Source organism: Paramisgurnus dabryanus, chromosome 9 (assembly GCF_030506205.2).
Source record: "Paramisgurnus dabryanus chromosome 9, PD_genome_1.1, whole genome shotgun sequence".
Classification (NCBI taxonomy): Eukaryota; Metazoa; Chordata; class Actinopteri; order Cypriniformes; family Cobitidae; genus Paramisgurnus; species Paramisgurnus dabryanus.
The window spans coordinates 31,673,571-31,686,824 of NC_133345.1; the positions used below are offsets into that span (position 1 = coordinate 31,673,571).

The window sequence follows — 13,254 nt, forward strand, 5'->3', positions numbered from 1 at the left end:
TTCTCTTAGGTGGCCATTAAACAGATGAATCTTCAGCAACAGCCGAAGAAAGAGCTGATCATCAATGAGATTCTGGTCATGAGGGAAAACAAAAACCCCAACATTGTGAATTACCTGGACAGGTGAGTTATCATAACATCACCAGGGTGCTCATATTTCTAAATCATTGTTTAGAAACAATGATGTGGAAATAAAAGATCTCATTGGCATTTTCCACCGTGTGCTTGAGCTCAGGATCAATGTGGTTCAATTAGCAGACCGACCATTTAACGTAATGTGTAAAAATCACTAGTTTATACTGCATTGTAGTCAGCATTAGTAAGGATTGATCAACAGATAGTAATTAATGGATATAACAAAATTCGGCACTGCTATTACTATGAACAGGAAACAATGGATCTGGCTAGATGGGATACAGCTACTGCCAAATCTCGCGAGATGTTGGATGAAAACAGCGCTCTTCCGGCGAGATTTCACATGATTTTGGCCGTAGCTGTATCCCTTCTAGCCATAACCAGGAGAAAATAGGCTTGTATGTATATGTATATATGTATATTTGATATATATATATAAAATGTCATAAGTCTTTAACACTTTGAAAAAAACTACAATATAGGTATGTGACAAAAAAAATACTACACAATTCATATATAATCATAACCATATCATAGAAAATAAAAATATCTTTTAAAATGGTTTTTAAATGATTAAAATCTGATAATTATTAAGACACTTATGGAATTTTTTAATTCGAAAATTAGGGGTCATTTTTGTACCCAATTAAAAAAATTAAACTATGAAAAACTGTGACCTCTTCCTCTTGACCAAACACTTTAAAATATCATAACTTCCTCATTTCTTGGTCTATTTGCATAATTCAAACACCACAGTGTAGGTAATTAAAACAAGATTAATTATCCAACAAGATTAAGATGACCTCTTTTTTAAAGGTATATATAAAATTGTATTATTTCTGATTAACCACTAATTAATGAAAACGAGAGCATCAATCCACGCATATCTTTCCATATGAAATCAAAATTCTCTCAAATAAAGCTATATTTACATATTTATTGTATTAAACAGACATTTCATTGTTTCTTTAATATTTCTTAATTGACCAATAATGCTGGCAAGCAATTTAACTTGTCAGATATTATTAATACATTAATTGATGATTATGTTATTTATTATCATTTATAAATCAATAAATGCATGCATGTTACATGCATGTATTTATTTATATGTTTGACAAAATCATGCCAATAATGTAACCTAGAGATTCTAATCCTTTGGAAGCGGATCTTAAAAAGTTTTGGACTTGCGGATCGTAAAAATCACATGTGAATGTTACAATCAATCCCAAACTTCACCTAATTCAAGTTATGTGTATATTCTATCAAAAGTATTGGGTTTGAAACAAAAATACTTGCCTTCATAGAGGATTTTGATGCCAAACACGAGAGAAATGTTGCTTTGCTTATAACTTTCTTCTAACGGCAGCCCATTCATTTTTCCCATAAACTTCCCACTAAATAATAATAAAGCTCTGTGTTTAACAAATGTTTATGAGACTTACACGTTTTGTCCAACAAGTTCGTTTTTACAGATGAACACAACGTTAATACATTTTCAAGTCAAAATTCAGCTTATATTTCTAGTAAACGCATTTACTGTGTCATAAACTTTGGTTGAACACAGAGCTTGTTTTTTTAAGATAATCAAAAAGTTTATGGGAAAAATTAATGGGCTTTCTGGGCAAGGAACCCAGGTCCCTTTACTGTTCGCACAAAAAGTGTATTATAGTTTGCAGATTCATTATAACAGCTCAAGTTTAAAACAAAATTAAATGAAAGCTTTTAATAAGTTCTCTACATTGTCTTTGTAAGTATTTATGTATTATATTTTATAATTCATTGGCGGTCTCTTTACAATGCATGAAAACACAATGCTTGTGTATCCTGTGCATTAGACGCGCCCATGTCTCATCATATTTCATTATTTCTATTTTTGCCATAAAAAAGTCTCTCTCTCTTGGTCCCTCTCCTCCTTCGTGACTAACAACTTTATTATAAGACATCCCACACTTGACAGTTTCCCTGATTTCAGCCAGTTAAGCATATTATAATATATATGGAATGAATGAAACGAGTTGGCACGCATATAACGGCTGAAGTGCATAACAGAAGAGCAGTGCGTAGAAAAAGACAGCAGCTGTCTTCTACGTTTCTATCAAAAACTAATTAATTATAGTTTTTTATTTAAAATAAAAGCGATTACAAAGGAAATGTTTACTGTTCATTTTTTTATTTAAAAAATCCCACTTAAAGAAACAGACCGCCATTACATTTTTCCTCTCGCGCACCCCCTGGTGGCAGCTCGCGTACCCCTGGGGGTGCGCGCACCACACTTTGGGAATCCCTGGCCTAATACATAATCCCTGCGGCGCTAAGGTCCTGTCCCAAATGGCGCACTTCACCTGGAATTTCTGTCTTGTGGGCTTAAATTGCGCGTGCTCACTTAGTCTACAAGTCTGTAGGGTGTCCCATCTGTCATCCGAAGTGTGCTTATCAGTGCCCGTTTTGCATCCTTAATGTGGTTTTCGGCGAGGCTCGCACTGCAGCAGGATTTGCGCACTTTACCACCCCAGAAGTCCTTACGAAAGAGCAATCAGACGACGGATGGGAGGAGTTAAAGGGATAGTTCGGCAAAAATAATTTTAAACCCATGATTTACTCAACCCCATGCTGTCCGAGATGCATATGTCCATCATTTTTGAAGTCAGGTTCGAAATATGTTGCTTAATTTAACAGCTGAATTTACAGATATCCTCTCTATTCAAGTAGATAAGACTATAGTTTTGCATGACTGAAATACTGTAATTGCCCTGAGGCATTGCAAACATGCTGCATACTGGCGCCACTTCGATTTAGCTGCTGCCTTCTTCATGGACTAATGCTGAGTCAAAGCTTTGAGTAATCTGTGTCCGTATCCATGGTAACTTGACGTATCCATTTCCACTAATAAAGCCAGTGTCGCCTCCCGTTGTCACGGCGATGCTGCTGCATCACTCTGCAATGCTGCATGTGCTGATGGTGTTTTCTGGTTTCTATAGTTACCTGGTAGGAGATGAGCTCTGGGTGGTGATGGAGTATCTGGCCGGAGGTTCCCTGACTGATGTGGTCACAGAAACGTGCATGGATGAAGCACAGATAGCGGCCGTCTGCCGGGAAGTGAGTGCAAAACATTACAGAAATATTCGCTGGAGCTATAAAACATGACTTGCATTGTTATCTAGGACTGTAATGAAACTTCATTAGTGACTGATTTCAAATGCTTGGCATAGATTAAAACACAAACAGCACTTGAGACTCGCAATCGATACCAATAGAGTTTTACATTCATTTACCAACACATTAACTGTGCAATACTCTATTAATACTAAAGTTATTATACGTTTATGCAATTGACAGATGCTTGTATCCAAAGCAACTTATGGGGCATTCAAAGTTTACTTTTTTATCAGCGTGGGTGTTCCCTGGGAATCAAACCTATGAGCTTTGTGCTGCTGATGCAATGCTCAGTCAATTGAGTTACATGAACACACTAATGCACGCAAACAGAAGAGAAACGTTTGTTTATTAAAAAAATAAAATCTTATATTCCATGGGTCTGCAATTGGGGTCTGGGGGCCCTTGGGGGTACGTGGTGGCATTAATGGGGTCCTCCAAATATTTTTTGAATGCAAAATATTTTTGGGGTGTGTAATTAGGGATCAAACAAAAATGCATCAATGTGTTAATAATAATCAGGGTTTCAACAGGTCCTTGAAATCCTTTAAAGTTTGTGAATCTGGGGAAAAAATTCAAGGCCCTGGGAAGTTTTAGAAAATATACGTACATAGATACAGATCATTGAAAATGCTTAAATCTATTTTATGCAAGAAGTTTTCTGGAAAAATCCATATTATTCCCTGTGTAGTGTAGGATAATATCATAAAAAATCTAGACTTTTTAAGCACACGTGCTAAACTTTTCGCTTTAAATGCTTATATCTTCTGTATGCGAATGTTGATTCATACCAAAATGCTTTTTTGCATAGTTGTGTTTGACACATGAAAACATGAGAAGTTCCCTGAGACGGGAATGAGACGCTGCGTCTTCCTTGCCATACTTCCTGCGTCCCTGTAACGCTGTCTTTGGCAATATTTTAGATAGCGATATACTTCCTGGCTCCCGCGTCACCCTGTCTTTGTCGTTAAGCATCACCATTGGTTGAATTTGATATACACATTCAGACGCTCTTACCCCTGGAGGCGTCCACAAAGTGTCACCGCAGTGACGCAGCGCGAGTTCCCTCAAAAGGGAATTGTAACAATATGTCTTGAATATGCTTGATATGTGTCCCCACAATTAGTCTTTGAATTTGAGGGAGATTTGCACCTGGAAAGTCCTTGAAAGGTCCTTGATTTTGAAGTTAACTAAGGTGTGGGAACCCTGATAAATTGAAATAAAAAATGAAGAGCATAATGTTCCCACGATAAAATCTATTTAGTTAAATTTATGTAGCATGCCAAAAATTATTATTTTAATATCTTTGTAATGTAACCATCATAACAAAGTATGTGTTATAAATAATAACAAAGACAGTATTAAATTGACACATTAATTTGGTACTGGGGGTCGTTGCTCGTTTATCCATTAAAGGGATGCTCCACTTTTTTTGCTCATTTTCCAGCTTAAACATTTGATTGGAATCCATTCAGCTGATCTCCGGGTCTGGCGGTACCTTTTTTAGCATAGCTTAGCATAATCCATTGAATCTGATTAGATTATTAGCATAGTGCTAAAAAAAGAACCAAAGAGTTTCAATATTTTTCCTATTTAAAACCTGACTCTTCTGTAGTTACATCGTGTACTAAGACCGACGGAAAATTAAAAGTTGAGATTTTCTAGGCAGATATGGGTAGGAACTATACTCTCATTCTGGCGTAATAATCAAGGACTTTGCTGCCGTACCATGGCTGCAGCAGGCGTAGTGATATTACGCACTGCCTGAAAATAGTCCCCTTGGTTGCTTTCAATAGCAGGGGACTATTTTCAGGCGCTGCGTATGTGTCATATCATTGGAGTGTCTTTTAAGGGGGCCTTAGACAACATGTATTTTAAACGCTCTCTCATTTGTAAGTCGCTTTGGATAAAATTGTCTGCTAAATGAATAAATGTAAATGTATTTGTCTTTTTCATAGTGTCTACAAGCCCTGGAGTTCCTGCACTCGAATCAGGTCATCCATAGAGACATCAAGAGTGACAATATTCTCTTGGGCATGGACGGCTCTGTCAAACTCAGTATGTTGCTGCATCCTTTTAAACATCATTATTTCATATACACATTACATAGGAATTGTAATCTGTACTGTCTAAACTCGAAGTAGGTTTTGTTTTCTGCATCCATGAATGCCTCTAAATGTTTATTTAAAATTGTTTGTGTGACATGCTGGCAAGCAATATTGGCAGGGTTAACAAAAGTGAATTGAGAGAATTTGAAAAGGCTTTTCCTGGAATTGAACTTCTTAAATAAATTCATACAAGATCATTATGAAACATTTTTTATGCTTTGCTTTGATCATATTTAATGAGAACCATGAATGTGATGCTATAAGTAGGAAAGCACTGAGATCTAACTCATCATTCAACTTTTCCACCAGTAGATGGAGCAAGAGTCCAGATTGTCAAATGTGTCTGTACTTTAGGCAATGTTTTTTTTATTACATTTAGGGGTAGTTTTCCGGACAGGGTTTAGATTAAACCAGAACTAGGCCTAAGTTATATTAAGACATTTTAGTCATTTTTACAAACATACCTTACAAAAACAATACTGGGGTCTGGCGGTACCTTTTTTTAGCATTTTCTTGAGACAATGTTAAGAGATGTCAGTGCAAGGTATTTTTTTAATGAAGGCAGGCAGCTCAAACATGCATTTTAGTCTGGGACTAGGATAAACTGACCCTTAATGAAACAATATGTACAGTATTATAAAGTGAAGATTGAATCTGAACCTCTCTCCATCTGTCTTTCTCTCGCAGCTGATTTTGGCTTTTGCGCTCAAATCACTCCTGAGCAGAGCAAGAGAAGCACGATGGTCGGGACGCCATACTGGATGGCACCGGAGGTCGTGACCCGCAAGGCTTACGGCCCGAAAGTGGACATCTGGTCGTTGGGTATCATGGCTATCGAAATGGTCGAGGGCGAACCGCCGTACCTCAACGAGAACCCACTGAGGGTAAGACATCACAGCCGATTCTGTGCAACAAAATTTACACAACTCAGGACAAATAATGGATTAGCTGTAAACACCCACTACAAAATAAAAAAGTACTTTGGTACTATCAGATAATATACTAAATAGGGATGCACTGAAACAAAGTTTCTGTGCCGATATCGATATTACATTACGTAGATTGACAACCACTATACCAATACCAATAGATACCGATAGTTTTGCTTTTTACTCCTTGTTTCTAAGGCTGGATTTACACTACATGATGCCCAATTCTGATTTGTTCCCTGTATCAAATTTTTTTGATCATCTTTTAAAAGCGACTCCGATATCTATGATTACACTAAACACTTGGCAAAACAATTCAAGGTAGACATACTGACCTGGAACAGCTTAAACCACAGAGGAAGTAAAATGTTGTGATATGCAATAGACCGACAAAGATTTATTTCTGTAACAAGACATAAAACTTCAACATTACTCCACTAAGTGGAGCTGTGGTCCTCCATTGCACTGCTTAGAAGAGTCATGTGATCATCGGTGGTGTCCACCTGAGTTGATGTCATTTGCAGAGATCTCATTTTCAATGACGCACAACACCCGTCTTGAGATGGGTATTTCTGATCTGTACGCTTGCATTGCAAACGGGAATGCATGTATGTGATTCATATCAAATTTATTTCCACATCTGAATAAGGCCTGAAACCGATGCTTATGCGTTCGTGGATCATATCCGATCTGTGCCACAGGAGCGTAAATAATCTGAATTGAGTCACTTCAAACATGCAATGTAAATGCGGCCTTTGTCGTGAAATCCTTGAAATTCAGACCATACAATTCTGTTATCATTGTGACCCAATTCAAAATAATCAGTTTTCTGATGCATTTTTCCGCCCCTGCATTTTTGATTTCCAGGATATAATCTGCCCTGATCATCGACTCATTTCAGTCGACCAATGTCCGATAGTGGGGAAGATGCTTTTATCTGCCCATACCAATTATAGGTCGATATATGTGCATTCTTATTAACACTGCAAAAAAAGACTTTCTTACTTAGTATTTTTGTCTTGTTTTCAGTAGAAATATCTAAAAATTCTTAAATCAAGATGCATTTTCTTGATGAGCAAAATTACCTAAGAAAATAAGTTTGGTTTTAAGACAAAAACTATACAATTTATGTGAAATTGTGCTTAAAACAAGCTAAATTCTCTGCCAATGGGGTGAGAAAATTTTGCTTGAATTAAGTGTTTAAGAAAAAAGAAAACTTATTTCAAAAAAATATTCTCACACCAATGGCAAATATTTTTGCTTGTTTTAAGCACAGGTTCACTTTAATTGTCGTTTTTCTCATTCAGAAAATACATTTTGATTTAAGAATTTGTAGATATTTTCTACTGAAAACAAAATATGTAAGAAAGTCACTTTTGCAGTGAATATGGTAATTGAAAGTGCAAAGTAAAGCCACAGCACTTATTTAATTGATTTAGTTTTTCCATGGCAGACTGAACACCGCATTAAAATTCACTTTAGAAATATATATATTTTTTTTATTACATGCATGTATGTATTACACTTTTATCACCTAGGGTTAGGAACTTCACAAGCAATTTGCCAATTTACAATAATAATACCATTGTTTGATGGTTAATTTAAATTTAAAATGTACATAGTTTATTAACATGCTGATGTTTATGAAGGGTTTGCCACACCTGCTTGCTGCACACAAATGGCAGAACATGCAAACTTGTTGTAATGTGTTTTAAATATATATATTTATTTGAATAAACAGATGCATTGACCGAGATTAATGAATGTTTTGCTGTTGTCCAGGCTCTTTATCTCATTGCCACCAATGGAACCCCAGAGCTGCAAAACCCTGAGAAACTCTCATCTATATTCAGAGATTTCTTAAACCGCTGTCTGGAGATGGATGTGGAGAAGAGAGGTTCTGCTAAAGAGCTTTTACAGGTCTGTTTCTTTAGACAGGGTTACTGTTGAAGTTGGGTCAAGTTTATAAAATAAAAATAATCCTTGACCTGGATTGATATGGATAAGGGTGTGTAGTTTGCATGCAGTGTATGTGTATAGTGTCTCTCTCGCTCTCGCATGCCTCCCACTAGAGATCTTCTCGGGTCCAAAGAAATGTACCTGACCTGAAATGATACAAATCATAAATATAAAAAAACAAAAAATTATGTCTGATACCGATTTTAAAGGCACACCATGGAACTTTTTGGCCACTATGGGGTGCTAGACGTGTATTTTTCATGTCCAGCGCCCCTAGAGGCCACAAGCGCCGCAGCACTGTCGCAAAGGAAAAGAAGACAACTCTTTAGGTCACAAAGTAATATAATTTCATGGGTTTTATTTTATTTCAAACGCCAAAAGATCTCATAGCTCACGTTTTCAAGCCAGTTGTAACGGTGGTCGCTTGGTTAAAGTTTATATTAAAAAAATTGCCTTATAGGGGAACCGAACCTGGATCTCCACAGCGCCACAATGTCACGTGATACAAGTCTCTCTAAACTCTCCAATAGCCTCCAGTAAAATTCACGTAAAACAAATAGCGTTCAGGTGCCAGACAGGACTTATATATGCAAGCAATATAACATTACTTACTAGTACAAAAGCATGAAGGCCAAGTCAGAATCGGTCAGAAACCCCTCCTCCTTCTTTAGTTCACGCCAGGGAGCAAACGCTGGCCTAATATAATTGATCCTCGTCCTTCTTTTTATTCTGTCACTCTCCCCTTTTCCCTTTTTTGGTCTCCTCAGACAAAACCTTGGTTTCTTTTTCTTAGTTGCTGCTTCGGCCATGACAAAAACCTGATAGTGTCCTATCACTAACGGCACGGACTTGTGTGCAGTCTCCATCCCCAGATGGAGAAACCCAGATGGCCTTGCATACAATTTGGCCTGCTGTTCCATTTATTTTCATTTGTTATCTGATAAAATTGATTGACAGGGTTGGCTCAACAAAAATTAACCTCCTGCCAGCCACACAATGTCGCAAGCGCTCTTGGCAAACAGAGGGGGTCAAAAAAGGACTCGATGCACACACGCAAGATAGTTTGGGTTGTCTCTGGTCCTTTCGACAAAAACGCATTCATTTTAAATTACCCGAGAGCCGATGCCGCTATTATTATACCCGACCGTGTCCAAGGCACTCATGATGACACTTCTAGACCCGAACCCGCTCGGGTCCTGGGTCGGACCACTGGTTTTCGGATATAAGTGGACCCGTGAAAAACTTTACCTCCCACATACATATTTGTTTTTGGAAGTTCAGACTTTTGGTTATGACTGCGTTTCTAGAAAAGCCCTGAAAGTGTGTGAGCGTCACAATTGATGTTGTGTAATGCATTATATGACTCAAGTGTCAGGGTTCCCACAGGTCCTTGAAATTCTTGAAAGTTTGTGAATCTGGGGGAAAATTCAAGACCCTGAAAAGTTTTTGAAAATATACATAGATAGATACAGGTCATTGAAAGTGCTTGAATCTATTTTATGCAAGAAGTTTTCTGAAAAAAAATCCATATTATTCCCTGTGTAGTGTAGGATCATAAAAATTCTAGACTTTTTAAGCACACGTGCTAAACTGTTCGCTTTAAATGCTTATATCTTCTGTATGTGAATGTTGATTCATACCAAAATGCTTTTTTGCATAGTTGTGCTTGACACATGAAAACGTCTCGGGTTACGTATGTAACTGTTGTTCCCTGAGAAGGGAACGAGACGCTGCGTCTCCCTTGCAATACTTCCTGCATCCCTGTAACGCCGTCTTTTTGCTAATATTTTAGATAGTGATATACTTCCTGGCTCCTGCGTCACCCTGTCTTTGTCGTTAAGCCTCACCATTGGTTGAATTTGATATACATATTCAGACGCACTTCCCCCTGGAGGCGTCCACAAAGTGTCACCGCAGTGACGCAGCGCGAGTTCCCTCGAAAGGGAACTGTAACAATGTATCTTAAAAGGTAACACAATGTGTTACTTGAAATGTGTCCCCACATTTAGTCCTTGAATTTGAGGGTATCGGACCTGGAAAGTCCTTGAAAGGTCCTTAAATTTGAAGTTAACTAAGGTGTGGGAACACTGAAGTGTGAATTCAGACAGGATTAAAGAAAATAACTGCAGGAAATCTCAGATATTGAATAGTGAGTAGAAACAGAAAATAGATTTAAAGACGAAGTGCGTGATTTAAAAAAAACACTTTGGGAGTGGGGCCGACTACCAAAACACACTTGTAGCCAATCAGCAGTAAGGGACGTGTCTACTACATCTACTACCGACATCGTTGCATGTGTTGTGTATGTGTGGGACGGGTCTATCAAAAGAAGGTCCAGATTTTATTGGGGTAGGGGCGTGTTTGTTTAGGTGATTTCAAATGTCAACATTGGCTTTCAGAGATCACGCACCCCACCTTTAATACAGTAAGAACAACCTCTGTCTGCTTCGAAGCTTATTGGTGACCCATAAAAACATTTAAAAATGCATATGCTGGAAATTATTTTTTTTTTAGAACGGGTTCGGACATGTCCTGTCCAAAATAATTTCTCATATCCAGCGAGTGAAAAATGTAAAAACTTATTATTATTCATTGTTCTTTTTTTAATCATTTAAAAGTAGGTTATTATTTAACATCAATAAATACATTTGGAAATTAAATGTAACAGCTTGTGACTCTTTGTTCTCGTCTCCGCAGCATCAGTTCCTGAAAATCGCAAAGCCTCTGTCCAGTCTCACACCGTTGATCATTGCAGCTAAGGAGGCAGCCAAAAACAACCGCTAGTCCCCCAGGAGGCCCCCGGGCCCCACCTCACCTCGGGCCCGACCTCACCTCCGCCCCGACCCCCAGAGCGCCCCATCATCCGTATCTCTCTCAGCCCGGTTACGGGCTCCTGTGGTGAGGTGTTACCCACCCCTCACCCTCTGGTTTTACTGTTAGTCTCAGAGGGCGTCTGAGGTCACCAAAAGGACCCAAATGATGACATCACTGGAAATTATGTACTTATGGCTCACAGTGCATCAGGCCCAAGGGATTATGGGGGATTTTCCCCTTATATTTCACTGGATAGAGAGGAATGTCCCACAGTCCTTGACTTTCTCTGGACCTCGCTGTCTGTTTATTGTTTTTGGGTTTCTTTTGTGTTTATTGCCTGTCGGTTCATGAAAGCAAATCCGTTTTTGAAAGTGGACTTTGTGGGCCTTTTTTTGTTAATTCTACAACTTTTTTAAAGATGTTTTGTGTGTGAGAGAAAGTGTGTGTATGTGTTTGTGTCGGGTTATAGATTAGTTGAGATTGCGTGATGAGTTTGTACTCCAATCTTATCAATTTAAAAAAGCCACAAACTGAAGAATAAATCTGGTACGGAGCCGTGCACATTATTGATATAATGATCTATAAAAGACTATCGATGATGAAGGTTTTATGAAGGATGCCTGTGCATGATGAAACATAAACCTGAGGTTTTTACTGTCCCATGACTCCCCCACACCATAAAAAAGTAACAAAAAGCTTACTGCGTTGTTCGCATGAAGATATTTTGTATTGCCACAAACATTAACATCAAGGAAACTGGAAAATAAAGTTTTTTGAAGTTGCATTATTGTAACCTTTGGCCTTAAACTGTGACAAGGATACTACATTGATTTTAAAGAAGGCACAAGCGTCCATGATACAATCTGGTATTGTTTTGATTTTTTCAATGGACTTAAAGGATCTGTGGAGAAGAAAATATTTCCTGTAAGCAATCATAATCTATCTATGCGAGCCATAAACTGTTTATAAGGCTTTTTGATTATCAAAATTCATAATTGAAATGGGACAAATAAACTTCAGAATGAGTCAAAAAGTGGAGTTGACTGTTTTGTGTTCAGTAAGTATGATGCCGGTTTACTCTGAACATTGCTACTGTGAATGCCAGGGTTTTCATGTGAAAACAGGCTTTTGTAATAGCTTTGATTTTAGTAGGCTTCAGAATTAGATGAAAATAACGGCACTGTTATAAAACACTCGCCTGTAAACTGCATAATAACACTGTGACCAAAAAAATCTGCATTGTTATGTGAATGGGTTGCACAGAAATAATAATTTCTGTTATCATTTTCTCGTGCACTTTCAAACCTGCATTACTTTTATTCTTTCTTTCATGCATTTTTTCATTTTTCAAGTCATTTAAGTTTAGTAAAGCATTGGAGTGACAAAGTGATAACAGAATTTTCATTTTCGGTGAACAAAACACAACAATAACACTAAACTGCATTTTAATGCATTGTCTTCTGAAAGGAGCTGTTTGCCATTTATGTACAATTTTTCCTTAATAGTTTCTCTAAGGCAATTCTGTAAACTTGAATTGTTAAAGCTGCATTATAAAACTGAAAACAGCCCATAGATGAGGCAACAATGGTAGCGATTGTGCCAAAGCACTTCCTGACGATCAATGAAAGATTTTCTTCACTATAATCTCATTCGTAATGCTCTTATAAGCTTCTTTACTGGGTCTGCAGAATGGATTTGGAAGGGTTACAAGTACCAGCGATGTACTGGAGCAATGCTGCTAATGCAAATGCTTGGTTATGCAACGTAGCCGATTGGTTGCTTGTTTGCCAAGATAAGCATTAGTTATTTGGGTTACTTTTCATTTAAAAGCGGGGTCCATCTTCTGGAGCAGTATGGGATTCAGTGACGTGCTCTGCAAATGCTGTAGTAAGAAATAGGGCACGATTGCCCTGTAAGATATTTTATTACCCGTCAAGTAAAAACACTAAAGCTCACCCCTGCAAAAGCCCGCTGTATCCGCTATTCTTTCTCTCTGTAGGAAATCCTGCTGTGCTGGCATTTAATGGATTGGAAGTCTGCCAATGCTTCACATACAGTACTGAAAACGAGGGTGAGGAAATACCTGCTGAGGAATAACTGCATTTACACAAATTGTCCTGTTTGAATGCATCCTCATGGTGGATTATGTGTAGT

The 13,254-nt window shown here is 37.8% G+C and overlaps 1 protein-coding gene across 4 annotated transcripts in view; it reads left to right on the forward strand.

The window, feature by feature from the left end:
• The window catches only part of pak1 (p21 protein (Cdc42/Rac)-activated kinase 1), a 66,404-nt gene extending 54,258 nt beyond the window's left edge, over window positions 1-12,146 (forward strand). For 3 of the 4 annotated variants that reach the window (XM_065283724.2, XM_065283725.2, XM_065283726.2), the window contains exons 10-15: window positions 10-122; window positions 3,116-3,233; window positions 5,249-5,348; window positions 6,086-6,282; window positions 8,110-8,247; window positions 10,984-12,146. In XM_065283724.2, the coding sequence (XP_065139796.2) occupies window positions 10-122; window positions 3,116-3,233; window positions 5,249-5,348; window positions 6,086-6,282; window positions 8,110-8,247; window positions 10,984-11,070 (753 nt within the window). In that variant the 3' untranslated portion in view covers window positions 11,071-12,146. The remainder of the gene's footprint in view (window positions 1-9; window positions 123-3,115; window positions 3,234-5,248; window positions 5,349-6,085; window positions 6,283-8,109; window positions 8,248-10,983) is intronic. The other variant, XM_065283728.2, reaches the window with a different exon arrangement.
• Window positions 12,147-13,254: the final 1,108 nt, after the last annotated feature.